Source organism: Triplophysa dalaica, chromosome 6, assembly GCF_015846415.1.
Source record: "Triplophysa dalaica isolate WHDGS20190420 chromosome 6, ASM1584641v1, whole genome shotgun sequence".
NCBI lineage: Eukaryota > Metazoa > Chordata > Actinopteri > Cypriniformes > Nemacheilidae > Triplophysa > Triplophysa dalaica.
Genome location: NC_079547.1, coordinates 15,849,315 through 15,868,184, shown reverse-complemented (window position 1 = coordinate 15,868,184; position 18,870 = coordinate 15,849,315). Strand labels below are relative to the sequence as shown.

General features: G+C 40.5%; 1 protein-coding gene across 1 annotated transcript; it reads right to left on the bottom strand.

Annotated features, from left to right (window-relative positions):
- Positions 1 to 16,840: 16,840 nt before the first annotated feature.
- LOC130424933 (uncharacterized) lies at positions 16,841 to 18,435 on the bottom strand (the record flags this gene model as incomplete). The annotated part of the gene is made up of 1 exon (XM_056750922.1): positions 16,841 to 18,435. A coding segment is annotated over one exon (1,071 nt), but the record flags the coding sequence as incomplete, so codon positions are not given.
- Between the last annotated feature and the right edge of the window lie 435 nt (positions 18,436 to 18,870).

The following is an 18,870-nucleotide window of genomic DNA, read 5'->3' as shown; positions in this document are numbered from 1 at the left end:
GTCAACTCTCACTCAGTCAGACCAGATGGTGTCTGCACCATGTTATACTCTCCACCGATCCCTCTCTCAAGGTGAGAGGACCAACAATGACATTCTGACCCCAATGACATTCAGTTCCAGCACTGCGATTTGTCCATTATACCAAACCCAGTGGTGATCACAATAGGAGCGGAATAAAAGTCAAGCAGAGCTAATTGGCCAAGCTATTTATGAATCCATTTTTGTGCCCACCTTAATGGTGGTATGAATAAGACTGATGGTTGGTTGTTGACACGGACACAGGAACAGGAAAAAAAATCCATCCTGCTAATGTTCCTTGCAAATAGGAGAGACACACGGAGGCTAATTGCTTTGTATTATGAAAAAAGGATTTTAGTGCAATGCAAGGATAAATCGTAGCCCATTTGTACTTAAGTGCTTTCCAATGGTGGTAATTATCTGGTATGTACATTAAAATTGTAATTGTAAATCTTTTTTGCTCTTAAACATATCTGACTTTAGCCATCTAAACTTCCAACATCAAGATGCATCAAACCTTCATGGGTATCCAAATGAAACGTGTTCACATTTCGTAAAGTGATTCCATAATTGCTGTTTATCTATGCCAACTTTCAATTTCAGCTCAAAACACAAACTGTAAGCCCATACGTTACATTTGACTAGATCTTGTTATGCTAATGTTGTTATTCTGCATCGTGACTCTGAGCGTGTTTAACCCGCCAGTGTCTGTGACATCTGGAAAAGTTGCACAACCTTGTTGATGTAAACTGTTTCAGAGCAGGCATGAAAACACACTTATGTATGGTGGAATGCCTGCACCTGACCCGGTGGAGTATGTGATATTTCATGCCAGAAGTGCACTGCATGCACAAAATTTGACCAGGAAATATTGCTGTTAGTGTAAGTAGCGTGACATGCTGCAAAACACCCCAAAGTTTTTTCCGAGCCGAGAATAGTTTGTGCTTAGAACCGTTCAACGCAATGGTAGAAAAGCACTCAGAGTTTCTGTTTAAAAACAGCCAAGCATTTTCCAAGACGCGTGGCGAGTGCGTTTAAACAGGGAGCAACATCTCAGCAAGCACACGTACGTCTGTGAGACGTCTGGAAAACATCTGCTGTGTAAAAACATCTGCTAAACATCTTAGAAAGAACAGCTTATAGATGTTTATATTACGTCTGACAGCAGACGTCTTCGCAGTTTTCAAAAACTTGTTTTCATAGTCTGTGCTACAGACAAAAACAAATTTATCCACTTCGTAGAGTGTTAACAAAAACCTGTTCTCGTTGACCAAAATGCTGTCTCTGTTTGGATGGAAGGCTAAACGCTGAGGAAAAAGAAGCGCTTTTTCAAACAAAAACGGATTTGTGTGGATAGGGCTTAGCCTATTCTCATGCTATCTGGATAAGTTTTAGTATACTTGGTGTAAATAATACTATGAGATGTTTTATAGATGCCTTAGATTTCATTTGAAAACTCCCCACACAATATTGCTTTGAGGACACGGACAATATATTTCAAAGGAGTTTTCATAATGGCCTTTTTTCAATCCTGTATTGAAATAATGACCTGTCTGGTCACCTTTTACAAGGTTCTCTATCAAAATACTCAAAATGGTCACCTTGCATCCGAGTAAAAAAAACTCTCCTTTTTGCGCTCAGACTCAAATTGAATAGAAGATTTCAAGATACAATCAAAGTCAATTAGATGTATTTTCATAACTCACTATTCATGGATCAAAGAAATCCGCAGTTACTCTTTAAGGTACTTATTGCTGACAACAGACTGTCTGAGGACATATGAGTCTTTGAAAGACTCATAATTTCAGGTGAATTATCAGTCTTTTTACATTAGGTCATTCTTTTGTGCAGTTTGACCAAAAGGGTAGAATGGTTAATTGAGCTGAAGGGTTTAACATTTGTAAAGGGACAATACATTATATTTGACATTGTGCAAATCTAATTGGTGTGGACAAAGACAAAAAAGAACCTGTTAACATATGTAGATGCAGGCGTCTCTATTTCTGTCTTATAATTTGGTGATAACAACTAGACCTTTGGTTTTGATTCTACAAAGAGAGAAATAACAGGCTTACCCGAATTTTGAATTCCAGTAATGGGGGAAAAACAGCCACGTGTGCATAAGGTAGCATTTGTGTGTGTTTCTAAGAGGCCAATGTATACAGAAAGATAGAAGAGAGAGAGAGAGTCTGCCTGTCTGTAAAGTGAGATAAACTGACAGGAGGTGACAAATTCATAACAGCTTTGTGCAACCACAATTCCGAGGGATTCAGAGGTTGGCCACAAATAAGGTGACATGTGTGACGGGGATTTCATCGTCTTGAACTTGCCATACTGTTTGAAAAAGACTGCCTCTGATAAGGTGCCTCCTGGAAAGTCAGACGTAAAAGGATGTGTTGTCATCTGTTTGCAAAAACGCCTTGAGATGGGAATTTTAGAAGGCATTAAGTTCTTTAAAAACAATTATAAAGCTTAAGACGGATATTAGTAGACTTATACATGAAAGCTCCATCTTGTACAAACTGACATTATTTGACATGTGCAATAATACAATTTTCTGATTTTTAACATAAAACTATGTCTCTTTTTTTGGGAAAATGTTTTCCTAATGCACGGAAATTCTGCAATAGCACTTTAATATTAAAAGAATGAACAACCATGTGTTCTTGTGTTCTGTACTTTTTATTACAAATCAGCAAAATGTTGAATAATAAGACATTCTTTGCTCGAAAAAAAATATTTTGTTGTTCCTTATACAGTAAATGCTTCACAAGCAACTTTCCAGTTTTTCCTATTGAAAAATGTAGTTTTGGTGTGGCATGTCGAGCAGTTTGGCCAGTGCCTGATGAGACATCAACATTTTTGTTTCATTTATCAAAAAGAGACAGTCTATTTGTTTTAACACGTATATTTCTACTGAAGGTCACTCCGTTCACCTTTAAAGATTACAATAGATAAAATGTGGATTTAAAGCTAATGGATACTAAGTAGAAGCACAAAACTCACATTTTTATTATAACCACCTGTTGAGTTTCAGATCGACTTCAAAGTTACCCCGGCACATTCCTATTGAAAAGCTCATTGTTGTGTGCACTTTCTCTCTCTCTCCTACAATTATTCCATTCGAGATTTTCAGTCGGGCACAGCAGGCAAGTTCTTGCTGATAAGCATGACAAGCACTTTTATCACGCTATTTTAAGCATAGAAAAACAAAGAGTAATGTAGTGTGAGTGGGTCACACTACAATCAATTCTCAATTTATGTCATAATGAACATTTTTCCCCAGCTTTTGTACAAAAAAATTTTCGTCTAATAAAAGAATGTGATTGTCACATTTTTCCAAGCTTTGAATGTATTCTGAACTGGTCTGAACTCAATGATTCATTATATAAGCTGCTTCAAACTTCTTGCACTGAAGTTCTAGCACCAGACTCACTGGTCACAATACTTTCTTGCTGGGAAGTTACAATGCAACACAAGTTTTACCAGGGTTGACAATGAGAGTAATCAAATATTAAAACGTACACATTTAAGCAAATGCTGGGTTAGTTTCAACATGTGGGTCAAAGAAGGACAAACTTATCCTGTTAAATTAATCCAGATAATGTTTATATTTGACCAAAAATTGGTTAAAAAAAACGAGCACTTTGAGTTAAAAACAACCAACGATCGTGTTTGTCCCCTTTTTGAACATAACCTAGCAATTTTTTTTAACAGGCAATAAAAAAACTCCTATTGGCTGTTAATCAATCCCTGCTAATTGTTTGGAACAGTAAATTAGTAAACAACGATAAAAGGGAGACAAACATGAATGGAAAAAAAATCAGTTCCTTACAATTGTGTGAAAAGGCTGTTCAGTGGCATCAAGGGGTTCATATATGGCTGCCAATAATTGCTCAAAAAGTTCATTTTTTGCACATATCCTCCCAAGAACAAACCTGCATAGAGTTTCCAGTTTAATTGGGACATTTACATCATAATGACCCATGAGTCAATTTCCTGCTATTTCCAAATTTTATACTGAAACTTGACCAAAAGCTCCACATTTATGAACAAATTAAATCTCGAGTAAAACAGGGTATGATAGTAAAATATGACATCTTGTTTGGCTAAATATTAAATTGAAGCTTTTGTTTGTTTGTTTTTGTCCTTTATACACTACAGCTGCAAAACAATTTTAAAGAACACTGAAGTTTTCCTTAAATCTGCATTTCGGCATGTATTGTGTGGCATTTCCAGTCCAGAGTCTTTTAAATATTAAAATAAATAAAAATAAGGAATGACAAAGTCACACAGATACAATGTGACAGACTGAGAAAAAGAAAATTTAAAAAGAAAATGTACAATTCCAAAACAAATCAGGCTTATTCCATCATATAGGCTAATTATTTTTGAACAGATCTTAAAATACATGTAAACATATTTGTATTGTGTTATCTTCACGTAAATATGAACTAGTTTTCTCCGAAGTATTCATTTCAGTATTACTTCTGCAAAACATTTAACCATTTCACATCCATGTACAGTATGCGAATCCCATTTTTATATTTTTATTTTTGTTCATGATTATACTCATTCCATGCATTCCTTCTGAAAACGTTATGCAGCTATGAACTGTTCCCCAAGATGGGATTTGTGTCCGGTTCAATATTGTATAATCCACTGTCCGTACACAGAAGGATAACTAATAAGAACATGCTGGATGTACATGCATGAAATGGATAATGTGACATCACGGCCTTTGAAGTCACTGCAGAACCAGGATTTAATAATCCATACATATCACACTGTGTTCTGTTCCGACACACCTTTCGACTTTGATGTTACCAAAGAACACCTTCATTGAGCTTTGGAATGAAACTGTCATTGAAACGTTTGAGACCAACTGTGATTATTATTTTGCTCTTCTGGGCAAGCTGATGCTTGCCGATCCATCTGTCATTATGCAAAAATGCCCTGCTCCCTTCCTTATTATTTCCATCCTAGAAGAAATGTGATCTGTTTCGGATTGAAGCGTTATTCATGAACATGCATCTGGCTGTTATTCTAAAGTACATAGCTGAAATGTCTTGCACAGATAACATGTGCCTGAAGATTTACACTAGAACAGGGGATATTACTGCTGAAGGTCTAAAGGTTAAATATTTCTTAAATACAAATAGGTCTGAGTTGCTTGTATTTTTAAGGAGGACATTATTTGAGAGACAACTCTGAGGCATACTTTTAACTAATTTAAGCAATTGTATGTTTGAATTTCATACTGACTTCATACAGAGTAAAAAACAGTTTGGGTTATATTTAAAGCTAATGAAATACAAACTAAGAAATACCATCATGCTTTAACCATCTCTTTGTTGGTTAACCTCTGTAATGGTTATTCACCTGATGAATTTAAACAAGATTGGTATTTAAATGATAAATGAAAGCTTATCATTTTGGGACTGTAAAAGGCTTTTGAAACATTGCACTCCATTAGTCATGCCTTCCATTATTTAACAATTTATCAACATGATTGAGATGTAATTTAGCACGGCTGTCTTGCGTGGCCTGACCTCTCGGCGATGCAAGAAACGCAGGCGCGACATCGGCAAAGTGGCACCATTCAAAATCACAGGGAAAACATCAATGTGTTTTACGTCATTCGGGGGCTTGTATTTTCCTGTTCAAGTGTGTTCAATACATATTGAACCAAGAGATCTTTGATAAAAGCCCACCTCATTTATACCTATTGAAGGGCCATATCTGATAAAGCTAATCAAATGTAATTAATCTTCATTGTGGCGGATATTTCGCAACAGTTATTTGCAGTAAGGCCCTGATCGTCATTACACAGTAGGGTGCCCGCGGGTCTTTAAAGGGTGTTGGTGGTCTATTTGTGTATTAGAGCGTGCAAAGAACAAGCAAGGCCAGAGACATTACCCTTGCTTTGTGTTGTGACACCCACCCCATCAAGATAACACTTGGAGGTGTTTCATGCAGCGATAATCTTCATTTTAATTCCAATGTCATGTCTCAAGGAGCAGCTATTACATGGTTGTATTAGATTGTGGGGAGAATAAAAAAAAGGTTTTTGGAACAAACCCTACCTTGCTCAAACCTTAATCTCAATTTAAAGACACAGTGTGATTGCATTCAAAATGAGTCTTTAATTATAGTATTAGCATATTGTATGAAGCGTTTAGAGTGCATACTTGTCAAGACCATGTTGTTCTGCTCATGCATGTAATTAAAATGTTGACACCGACCTCATTTATTTACCATCGTGCATGTTATTTGGGAAAGATGGTGTAATAAATTTTACATTGTCAAACTTTTCTGAAATGATACCAATTGCTCATTTCAATAGCCCATTGTTATTTAGAAGTTCAGCAGTCCGCAAGGCATTTTCAGTTTAGGCACGGATAAACGAATTCAGGGCAAATAGTATTTTGGTAATGCAATGAAAATGAATGCGCTCATCTGCAAAATCATTTAGGGATTAGGAAAATGCTGAAATAAATATTTTTCTTTACGAAAGATTAACCTCTCTCATTCTCATGCCGGGGTAAGACCTGTAGGCAGAGGCCTGTTTGAGCAGGGAATGGTAAACAAGACAAATCGTTTGGTGAGAAAATGAAAGCAGAAGAATTTATTGCCATTTACATATCATTTAAAGTGATAGTTCACCCAAAAAATGTAATTCTGTCATTATTTACTTAACCCCCTTCTTTCTTCCACAGCAAAAAAAAATAAGATAGTTTGTTAACCGTCACTTCCATTGGTTTTGTGTCCATACAAAATAAGTAAATGGCTGTTTGGTTTCCAACTTTCTTTAAAATATCTTATTTTGTGTTTTGCAGAAGAAAGTTATACAGGATTGAAATGACAAGAGGGTGAGTAAATACAAGCACCATCGCTTTAAGGGCTTAATCAAAGCTCTGTAAATCAGAGATAAACTGGTATAGGACTATGGGCTGCAGGTGACATACAGGAAGAAGCAGCAGAAACAAGGTTTGCTTTAGGGATGAAAAGAACTGCTGGAGGGAATGGATGGGGTTGAGGCGAAGGGCAGGGCAGAGAGATGGGAGGGATGGAAAAATGGGGAAGAGGGACCGACTGAGCTCTAAGGAAATGTAATGATGAAAAGAGCAGGATGAAGGTTAAAGGTTACAGCAGGGACTGGAGGTTGAGGTGTTGACCTTGCTTGGATGTGTTTCCTGGGGGGATTCATTATAATCATTACAGGGTCAGGGGATAGTGAAGCAGGTGTTGAATGAGTATGATGGCCATTCCTTTTCACTTAACAGATTCACTTTACATGTTGATGCCAGAGGAGCATAGTATAAATGATGCCGCTAGAAGGCTATAGGCAGAATATTATGCCAGCCAGAATACTGGCAGATACTGTTTGGGACACCGGGTTATTGTTACAATACCACAATATTCAAATGATCAAATAGTCAAATTCATATATATTGTTGTATTTGTCGATTTTGTTAACACTTTACAATAAGGTTGTGTTTGTTAGCATTAGTTAATGTTTAAGCTAACAAGGAAAAATGTATCTCCGCTTATTAAATAATTCCGCTTATACCACGGTGACCATGTTATTCTGATGTTTGCTGTCAAGAATTTTTTTTAGGTATTTTTCCTGGAACGTATGCACATGCTTGTGCTTCATTTGGACAGAAACCCAAATTTGGATATTTGTTTTTTCGCATTTGGAGAAAAATCTTTCGGTCAAAAGATGTGCATATGATTGAAAAATAATGCACACTCTTAGAACGTTTGTCAGCCAATCACAATAAAGCATTCCACAACCAGATGGTAATGTTGGTTAATCCATTTACTAATGTTAACAAATAAAACTGTCATGTCTGGGCAGGCAGGAATACAGAAAGTGGATCCACGTACATTCAAAATGTATTTTCTTAAAGTATAACAAAACAACGATGAAATGGAGTAATCCAAAGGAACAAACAGGGAACAGAAATAACATAAAAAAATGACTGACCCCAAACAACTAGTGATGAGCGCTTTCGAAGCAGGCTTCATGAAGCTTCGAAACCCGTTTCAAATCTTTTGTATTGCATCAGTGCTGGCTAGTGTTGCACCATTTATCGGTACACTTCTAGAAAAGTAGCTCGATAACCTTTTGTAAAAATGATTTCTCATTTATTTGGTACCCGTATGACGGGCACGTTTCAGAGAAAGCGCATCATGAAATGCATCCATTTGCGGCTGCCGTATGTGTCCGTGCATGTGCTCTCAGCACTCTCTTCAGTCTCTTCAGTCAGTGGACACCTACAACTTTCTTTCCTCGTATTTGTGCTGACGTCGAAATGAAAGTCATGGCGGTGTTGTACCGGCTTGTCAGTGAACCAGATGCGCAAATGGGCATTATAGTCAGGTTAAAGCGTGCGCCAAAGTGCAGACGAAGTCTGTCTGCATGTGCAAAATCTTCGGACCAAAATTGCCAAAATGATCAGCTTGGCAAAGCATTTCACCAACAGACAACCCGACCCGTTTAAAGAACTTAAAAAGTGACAGGTAGCATATTTGAACGATAACAATAGCCTAAATAATTCTTTATGATTTATTTTGTGACAGGCCAACATAACAAGCATTGATAACACTTCACAACTAGGTTCCATTTCAAACACTTAGTTAGCTAACATGAATTAATCATTGGTAATCAATTTCAAATATTAACAGTTGTATTTGTTAACATTTATCAATGAACTAATATGAATAAACAACTAGATTTGTATTAAATTATATATAGATATTAATAAATGCTGTAAAAACAGATTTATTGTTTTGTTCAGAATGCATTGTAATGTTTTTAATGAATTGTAATGTATTGAAGTTTAAAGTCTGCCTGACTTTTATCCTTCCTTTTTATACTTAAAATCCACAGAGGGGGGATTCCTGTCACAGTCTTGTCGGTTTCCGTGCCTGTTTCCCCCAAGGACTCCATTTCCCTACACACCCCATGCTCCCGCACCTGTTCAGTGTTCGTAATCATCAAACCTTGCCCGTCATCAGCTTCATCACTGGACTTGTATATATTCACTCTATGTTATCTCCATCATTGTCGAGTCTAAAATTTAAAGTCAAATGTTTATGTATGTTTAAATTAAAGTGTTTTTCTCCTGAATCCTGTAAGCATTCCCTTACACCATCGAAACTATTAAAGGGCCACAATCACAGAAAATGCTATTTTGAATGTTTATCTACCAGAAATTAAGTCGCCAGCGTGTGTGCAGAAACAGCCTGTAATTATACAATTCCAATTATTCTTTTTTTTGCAATCTCCATAAACCACAACAGTGACACAAAACAGGCTGTTGGCAATCCCCTAACAATCTGATGTCACATTGATTTACGCCTGCCCATGACCGCTCACAGACTCCGGCTTATGAGCGCTTCAGTCCTCCTTCCGCCAGAGAAGTAGCCACTAGCCAGCGACAAAAATGTCTAAGAAACAACAAATGTGTGCTGTTGTTGGATGTAAAATGGAACGTGAGAGGAGGCCGGGAGGAGAACTTTCTGACAAGCTAGGGTTCGCCTCTCTGCGACCTCGTGGGCCAGAGTTATTAACAATCGAATGTCCCGAGTGGGACGAAGATGACTTCGCGTTCGGGAAGAATTTAGTTTTTTCAGATTGACAAACCAACATTCACCTGTCCGTATCTCAGGTCCGAAAAGACTTGCATTCGAACGACACTGACCACGAGTCAATGCAACCCCTAGTTCGGGAGCTAGAGCTCCAGGTAGCCGGAAAGGTCGAAAAATCTAAGCTTTGGGACACGTGGCCCGTCTGTATAGCATGGGTTTCGCCCAAACAATTGATTCTCAACTGATTCTTACAAGCTGTTTGCGATCAAGCTTCATCTCCAGAATAAGTAAATTTTACAATTTACAATTTAGTAATTTTTTTCTTATGTAGGGGAGAGCAGAGTTGTAGACTGTTGAATAGAGAATGTGCACTTGTGACAATTTGCCCCTCTAACCCTAACCCAAACTGACATGTGTGCTAATGTGCTAAATCTCAAGGTTAGCTCAACATAGCACATCAGCTTAAATATCAAAAGACACGTTATGTTCACCTCTATTTTGTGCAAAATAATATTTTTTAACATTCATATCTAACAAAGTTGTATTGCATACAATTTAAAGTCCCAATCTTTTACTTTTTAAGCAGAAAAATACAAAAATTGTGCTAACCTCAGATTAGAGCGATCTTGACCACATGTGAATAGGAAATTGACAATAGATGACAAAGTCGTGCAAAGTGGCTATTTGATTTTTGAGATAGAGCCTCTAGTGGTGGAGTTATAAACCATATGACAAATTACCCATGTGACAACTTACCCTGCTCTCCCCTAATGTGTTTAGCATGTTAGCGGCTGTTGTTTACATAGTCGCGGCTAAACCTGAGACATGGTCCAAAGACAGGTGTCATCGTAACGTTAGTGGTCAAACGTATCGCTTTTCAGAAGACTTGTGACCAACATCATTTCTGTAAAGCTTATTCATTACAACGAAAAAAAGTTATAGCAGTGTCTTTCTAGTGAGTTCAGTGTTTTCTCGAATGTCCTAAATAACAATACTCAGAGCGGATAGAAACAGGGGTCGCATTTGTAAGACAATGAGGTTACGCAGAAATTGCTACTCACAAAGTAAAAACACCTGGTTGCTGATCTTTACATACCTGTCTGTCATATACAAGTATATATGTTGTTCAATCTATGTTTTTGTCTTTTCCTTTTAATTCGTATTCATGAACATGGGATTAAGGTGATTTTTATTGCAGTTAGTGTATGGTTTTGTTTGGGGAAGGCTTAACAGACGTTATTGCGATTTCCACTATATCGCTTGTCTTGATCGCTTACATGTGTGAGAGATCTACATCATATATTGCATACGTGGAGGGGAGCAGAGGCTCATTTGCAGTTAAAGAGACACACACAAAAAGAACGCTTTTTCCAGTGCACCCACAAATGGCCATGTTCAATATATTGTAATGAAAGATATGTGGTGTATTTTGAGTTTAAACTTTAAAGAGACATTCTGGGGATAACACTGACTATTTTTACATTGCAGAAAACCCCTGGATTTGCGGCCCTTTAAACACACAATAATCTCGGGATGCAGCAAACATTTTGAGAGTTTTTTTAACAAATACAATATATGTCTTTAAACATGTATGATATTATATTTACAAATGATTGAACCAAATTGCCTGTTTGTTACATTTGAACGTAATTTCTTACCTTAAAACCAAAAGAAAACATTTTTTCCTTGAGGAAGGTCTGCATTCAGTTAAAATAAGCTAATAAAATATTTCGAATTCACATTACAAGACTCAGTTTTTTTCTCATCTGCCAAGTAGCCGTGTAATAAATGCATATTGAGAAACGGCCATAGGCTGGGTTTGTGACAACATTCGTGTTGTAAAGTGTTTTCATAATTGCTTTAGAATTTTGTAGTTTATTGATTTTCTGTCCTCAAATAGTGCACTATTGGGGCGTATTGTCACAAAATGTCAGTAATAAATAGATTTAATAGATTTTTTCCCCTTTTTAGCGTTGATTTATGTCACAGTTATACCCAAGGGTCTCAGCTTACACTTCAACAACAATGCGATATTTAAAACGGTTTCCTACATGACAAACTATTTTGTTAGGTGGGTGCACAGCAAGAATACGTTCAAGAAATGACACCATTAAACAACAAGCATGCCATTTAGTGTATTTTTTGTTCCTGACCCAAGTTTCCACCTTTCCATCTTGGTTTGATGAAACCTATTCCCAAAGCAAAAGATTGCCAGACGAATGTTTGCCTGCAGATCACAGCACCTCGCTTCAAAGGTGCGTTTTGTATGTAGACAACTTTTAGATGATTTCCCCGGACACAACAGCTGAACACACCAGACTGTATAAAATGACAGGCGGGAAGGGACTTTTGTTCCCCTCAGAACAGCTTACGATCGGCATCATGATAAAAACTAATTTTGCCCTAAGCAGACTTCACTTGGCTAAACAGGTGTGATAAATTAGCAAATATCTCCAAATTCGATGTTTTTCAAAACCTGCAATAAAAATATGACTTTGGAACTTGCTACATCCCACAAGGAATTGTGAAGAATATTAGTGAGGGTCTCTGTTTGCCCTACAATAACAATTGCAAATGTCAAGCAGGAAAAATCATGAGCAACATTATGCCCTCGAGGACTTCTTAGAGGGTGAGGGTGACATTGTGAAAATAATTTTCTTTATATTAATGTTGCCTATTTTCTGAATAGTAAGTTAACTTCAGCGCCATAAAAAAGAACTATCTGTAAACCACATGGGGTTGCTATATAATAAAAGTGGTTCACAGCCAGTAATTTGACCAAAAAAAGTCCAATGCTAGGTTTGTTAAATTGACATCCACAAATTTTCGGCTTTAGAGGACTGATGTGTGAAGTCAAAGTGAATTTGAGGGTTTGTTAAATTGACATCCACAAATTTTAAACTTCAGAGGACTGATGTGTGAAGTCAAAGTGAATTTGAGAAGTCAGAGGGTGGACACTTTTGGAACAGTCCCTGGAAAACTTAGGTCAGCAGGGATTAATTAGCTTTCGGAGACCCACACAGCAGATGTCAAGGTAATCTTGAGTTGCCGACTGCAGAGGTCAATGCAATATCTCAACTCTGCAGATGAAAAGCGATCTCCCAGAATCCACTGGGTGGACAAATGGGGGCTTCATCACTCACAAACAAGTCTGCATCACTCAATGCTAATGCAGCGACGCACCACTTGGCCTCATTACTCGGTGCATGATACATACTCAGGTCATTTAGATGGTACATCTTTAAAATGTGTAAAAATTTCCAAATAGTTGATAACAATATATTATAATTGTATATCTCTCTTGGGGAGATTTCATTTTAATGCGCTGGAAATCATCTGTTTCACCTACCCACCCAATGTAGATCAAAGAGGTTTTTTATTTTATCGGAAAAAAATGACATTCACTGAGGCGCTCTTCCAAGAACTTCTATAAAATATGGGGTTCATTATGGGAACATATACTCCGACTATATAATTGAAAAGAAAAAATGTCCTGTGGGCGACCAAGCTTATGTCAGTATTTATGTTTGATTCAGTTGCTTAATTTTATAATCCTGGCCAATATTATTTTTAATATCATCACAACATATATGTTATTTTTAAATAATGATAAATTTGTGTTTTCTCCTTTTTTGGCCAACACATAACAATTCCAGTGTTAGGATAAGAGAGAGATTTTGTAAGCAGACAAAGCTTGAACGATTGCTGAATTATTACCATTTATAGAATATGTGTTAGAATTAACACAATATGTGCCATTGTGGTTTTTAATTTCACAATTATTGAAAATACCAGTATATTGTGACACCCCTAGTTCCAAACAATCACTTGCAAAAAAACCTCAAAATAATAAATCAAAGGCCAAATCTCAATACCTCCACAGCACATAATTCAGTGCCATATAGAAGCAAAACTCAATTTTTTTCTCTATTGGCGGAGATATCCATTGTACCCTATCCCACCTTGAGCGAGTGTGCGGGGCTCTGCAGTGGCATGCAACTAATGATTAAAAATATGTAACCAGACACTTTTTACCACATCAGGCCTGGGTCACCCTCAACATTCTCTTTATTTTGGGTCAAATCTGCCATCAAATCTGCTTTTTCCATTCAAAAGACTCAAAGGAAGGAAATGCGCATTTATGAAATTTTGGCATTATGATTTCTGGGAAAATGTTATAGATTTACAGCACGGCATAAAAAAGCCCAATCATTGTACTTATTGCAAATGCACCTGCCACTAGATAAAAAAGGAGAAAAGCAAATGTTTTGTGTGCCAAGATTGTACCATTTTATATTCAGCTTGTTGCTGTTTCCAGCTTATCTCAGAAATGTAACATCCCTGCTCCCTAACACTTCATCCATTTGGTGACCTGTCAGCCTAAAAGCTTCCACTGTCATTGTGACAAAACAATCGATAAAGAGAAACAAGAACTCCTGTGATCCTTACTGCACTGTATTATAAAGAAACCATGTGTACTTTCAAATATCTTAAGAGGGGTCTGGGGATAGCTCATTTAAAAATGACTCTGTGTACGTTTCATCCTTGCACATCTGAAGAAACATTGGGATTCTTGTGAAATATGAAACTGCTTAAGAGACTGATTGTTGTACAACAGTTTTGCCACAGAGAGGTGCTGTAATGATAGACCCTGAGCATTGTGTATAATAACATGCTGTTTAGTTTTAATAAAGAAAAGTCAGATTCCATTTTCTTTGTTTTCTTTTTGTCAGAAGTGAAAATAGGGATGATATCTTCACTTCTAACAAAAGGAAAACAAAGAAAGAGTCCAACTTAACTGGATCTTCAACACTAACTCGGATGTTTCATTATGCCCTGAATCACAATATCAAAGCCGATGGTAAATGAGGTTCTGAAAGAAAATAAAAACTTTTTGGGAGAACCTTTTTTTATAGTTTAAAGAATAAATCTGAAAGAACTTTCACTGTGCAAATGAATTAACTAAGAACATTGACACATTTGAATTAGCTAAACAAGACTTCAATTCCAAGCATTGTACCAAAATTATGCATTTATCATAAAAATCCCTCAAAATCCTTTTCCATGAGCATGGCAATTAAAATGTGTTCATAAGAGCAGATACAAAAGCATGTGGCAGTGATAAATGCCTGATACTATCGGGGTCTTTGTACCTTTAATCCCCTTTGGTCATTCACCAAGAGGGATCAGTGCACACGAATACAGAGATTATCTTTTTAAAGCAATGTTAACATTCTCAGAGGACAAGTGACTTACTGCTTTATTTAAAAGCCAGGCCTATTCAAAACACTTTAATCAAAGGCGGTACATTAATATAGACAAAAGGTGGGCTTGTCCTTGAAAACAGATCAATAGCGTTACACTCTTACACTGTTTCACGAGTTCACCTACACAGATAACAGTGATATAGATAGGGATAATGATAAAGCTTGGTTATGCGTATTTGGCGTGCTGTCCGGGAAGCAGGCTCCGAGCTCGCCAGATCTATCCGAGCCCGAAACACTCTACCTTAGTACGGGTGAGTGCGCCGAGCTCGGAACCGGTCTGAGCCCAGAGCACACCCCCCGGGTTCCTGCAGGATAATGAGCTTGGCAGAGGAGCCGGGGTGGGGGAGGGGTGCTTAATCTTAGGAGAACGAGCAGGTAAGATGGTTTCCCTATTTATTAGCTAGCTCGCTAGGCTGATTGTGTATACGTTGTGATTGCTGATTACACACCAGCTGGCTGGTTATATGCTCCGGCTCCTCCCGAACTTTGTTAATTAAACATCATTTCACGAGTTCACCTACACAGATAACAGTGATATAGATAGGGATAATGATAAAGCTTGGTTATGCGTATTTGGCGTGCTGTCCGGGAAGCAGGCTCCGAGCTCGCCAGATCTATCCGAGCCCGAAACACTCTACCTTAGTACGGGTGAGTGCGCCGAGCTCGGAACCGGTCTGAGCCCAGAGCACACCCCCATAAAGCGAGAAAGTGGGACAGCCGCCGGAGTACGTATACCCCCCAACATGATGCCAAGCGCTGCGGAGGCGTGGCCTGTGTTAAGGTAGAGACGAGAGGATGAGGGCTCCTTGGGAGATGTTGTTCGTTATGGGACGAGAAAGGGGTAGGGGTTCCCCCGAGGATGGTTCAGACTGAGAAGATAAAAGAAGGTGGGTGCCCAATGCAGTGATGAGAAGTATGAATCTAGGAGGTGCTGGCAGTAGTGCTTGGAGAGATTGTAATATTAGGGTTTTCGGGAACTATCCAAATGAACGCTGCTTCATTGCTTCATGCCCCTGTTGTTAAGACTGATACTGGAAAGAGGCAACTGAAGGCGGGGGCCGGCTGTAGCAGAGCGCCTGATGGAGGCTCCTGCTGTGGTGATTGCTGCTGTGATGCTTGCTTCGTGGAAAGTTGTAGATGGCCGAAGGCGAGGCAGAAGCACTGGCCTCTGCGGAGGCGAATGCTGCGGCGACGCCGGCTTCGATGCCTCAGATGGAAGCTCTGGCCTCTGAGGGACGATCGCTGTGGTGACGATGGCTTTGACGTCTTCGATGGAAGCACTGGCCTCTGCGGAGGCGATCGCTGCGGCGACGCTGGCTTCTGCACATAAGATGGAAGCACTGGCCTCTGCGGAGGCGATCGCTGCGGCGACGCTGGCTTCTGCACTTAAAATGGAAGCACTGGCCTCTGCGGAGGCGATCGCTGTGGCGACGCTGGCTTCTGCACATAAGATGGAAGCACTGGCCTCTGCGGAGGCGATCGCTGCGGCGACGCTGGCTTCTGCGCATTAGATGGAAGCACTGGCCTCTGCGGAGGCGATCGCTGCGGCGACGCTGGCTTCTGCACATAAGATGGAAGCACTGGCCTCTGCGGAGGCGATCGCAGCGGCGACGCTGGCTTCTGCACATTGGATGGAAGCTCTGGCCTCTGCGGAGGCGATCGCTGCGGCGACGCTGGCTTCTGCGCATTAGATGGAAGCACTGGCCTCTGCGGAGGCGATCGCAGCGGCGACGCTGGCTTCTGGGCATTGGATGGAAGCTCTGGCCTCTGCGGAGGCAATCGCTGCGGCGACGCTGGCTTCTGCGCATTAGATGGAAGCACTGGCCTCTGCGGAGGCGATCGCAGCGGCGACGCTGGCTTCTGCGCATTGGATGGAAGCTCTGGCCTCTGCGGAGGCGATCGCTGCGGCGACGCTGGCTTCTGCGCATTAGATGGAAGCACTGGCCTCTGCGGAGGCGATCGCAGCGGCGACGCTGGCTTCTGCGCATTAGATGGAAGCTCTGGCCTCTGCGGAGGCGGTCACTGCGGTGATGCTGGCTTCTGTGCCTTAGATGGAAGCACAGGCCTCTGCGGAGGCGATCGCTGCTGCGACGCTGGCTTTGGCACTGTGATGGAACTACTGACCTCTGTGGAGGTGGTCACTGCTGCGACGCTGGCTTCAGCCCTTGTGACGGAAGCATAGGCTTCTGTGGATGATTCTTAGTTGCCGCACTTGGCTCCATGCTTGAAATGGGAAAGCTGGCCTTGGCTGAGGCTGTTGCTGTGGCAACGCTGGCTTCTTTGCTTGAAACGTAGTGTTGGTCTCTGCCAGGGTAGTCGCTGCTGCGATGTTGACTCCTGCTGTTAAAACTGCTGCTGCAGAGCCTGAGACTTGAGCACTGGCCCCTGAGCCGGCTGAATCGGCGGTGAGATCTCCTGTAAGTGAGATTTCGGCTGGCATGGAGGATGTTCGAACTCATGCGTGTGAAGTATGAATTCTCTAGATGATCTTGGAAATGAGGGTTCGATGAGCTTCCCTGATGATAGAGCGATCGGACCTGATGTAGCTCTTAAAAGCTTCCGATGTCCAGCGCCCTAGTGCTTGGATTTGAGAGTGCGAGAGGCCTTTTTGGGCTGCTGTGGTTGCTGCGCCTATGCGGAAGGAGTGGCCGGAAAAGTGGTCTGCAGGGATACCGGATAGGAGCAGGACAGCTTTGAGGTGCTTTTGGAACCAAAAGCGTGTAGCTGGGCGGTTAGACTCGTCGACGAATAGAGGATCCGATGTGGTTGTGGTCTGGGATTTCCTGAAGTGGAGGTAGGCTAGGAGGGTCTGATAAGGTTGAATTGGTGAGTGGAGATTGAATATGTAAATGAAATGTCCTCTCCTGGTTTGGTCCGTCTTGCTCTGTTTAATGGAAAATGACATAGTCTCTGAATCGACTACTGACAGGTCGGATACCGTTGGATGGGTTAGGGGGTTGAAAATGGATGTTGTGGAAATTTCTGAACATCTTAGAAATCCAAAGAATGCTAGTATAAACATGGTGTCGAGTGTGCGATCGACGTGTTTGGAGTGGTATCCTTTACGAAGGGTGGAAATGCATCTGGTCAATATATCCAGGGTTATGGGTTGCCTTGCATCCTGGCGAGCAGGCTGGGTACGTTGAATGCCCTTGATAAGCATAGATGTTTGGGAGCTGGCTATGGCTGCGGAAGGAGAATTGAATATGAGTTTGTGGAAGAACTGGACTCCACTCATGTAGCCTTTAATTGAGCTGGCCTGGAGGTTTTTTGAAGAGTTTAGGAAGGAGATGAAGGAGGTGATGGTGATGACAGAAAAATCGGGAAAGGGAATGTTGAATGCCAGGTGAAAAGACTTGAAGCTTTTCCATGCAGTTAGATAAGATTGGAGGGTCCTGAGGGAGACGGCTTGGATGATGGAGTTTAGAGAGGCATCGATGAGGGTTTTTAGGGGGTGGTTAACTGGAATATCAGCTCCGAATAGGGAGGTACCGGTGTTGGCAAAGGATCTGCTTCGGGTGCCAGCAGCCTGAACTTCTGGAAGGCAAAACGAGAAAGGGCGTCAGCAATCTGATTTTTTTGATCCGGGAATGTGTTTGGCAGTTAGAATGAATTGGTCACAGGCTGAGATCCAGATGAGGCGTCTGAGGAACGGCATTATGGCGGGGGAGTGGGAGCGGCCTTTGTTAATACAATGAACAGTTGCCTCGTTGTCACAGTGCACGATTATGCTGGAAGCTGACCACTCTTTTCCCCATAGGGATGCTGCGACGACCAGTGGATATAGCTCAAAGAGAGCTGAGGATGCTAAAGCATAAGGGATCTCTAAAACCTGGGGGGGCCAGGTGGACGCGAACCAACGGCCTTGGTAAAAGCCTCCGAAACCGACGGAAGGGGCGGCGTCTGTGAATAGGCGAATATCGACGGGGGAAGAGGCCATGTCACTGTAGAAAAATGACAAGCCGTTCCATTGTCTGAGGAATTT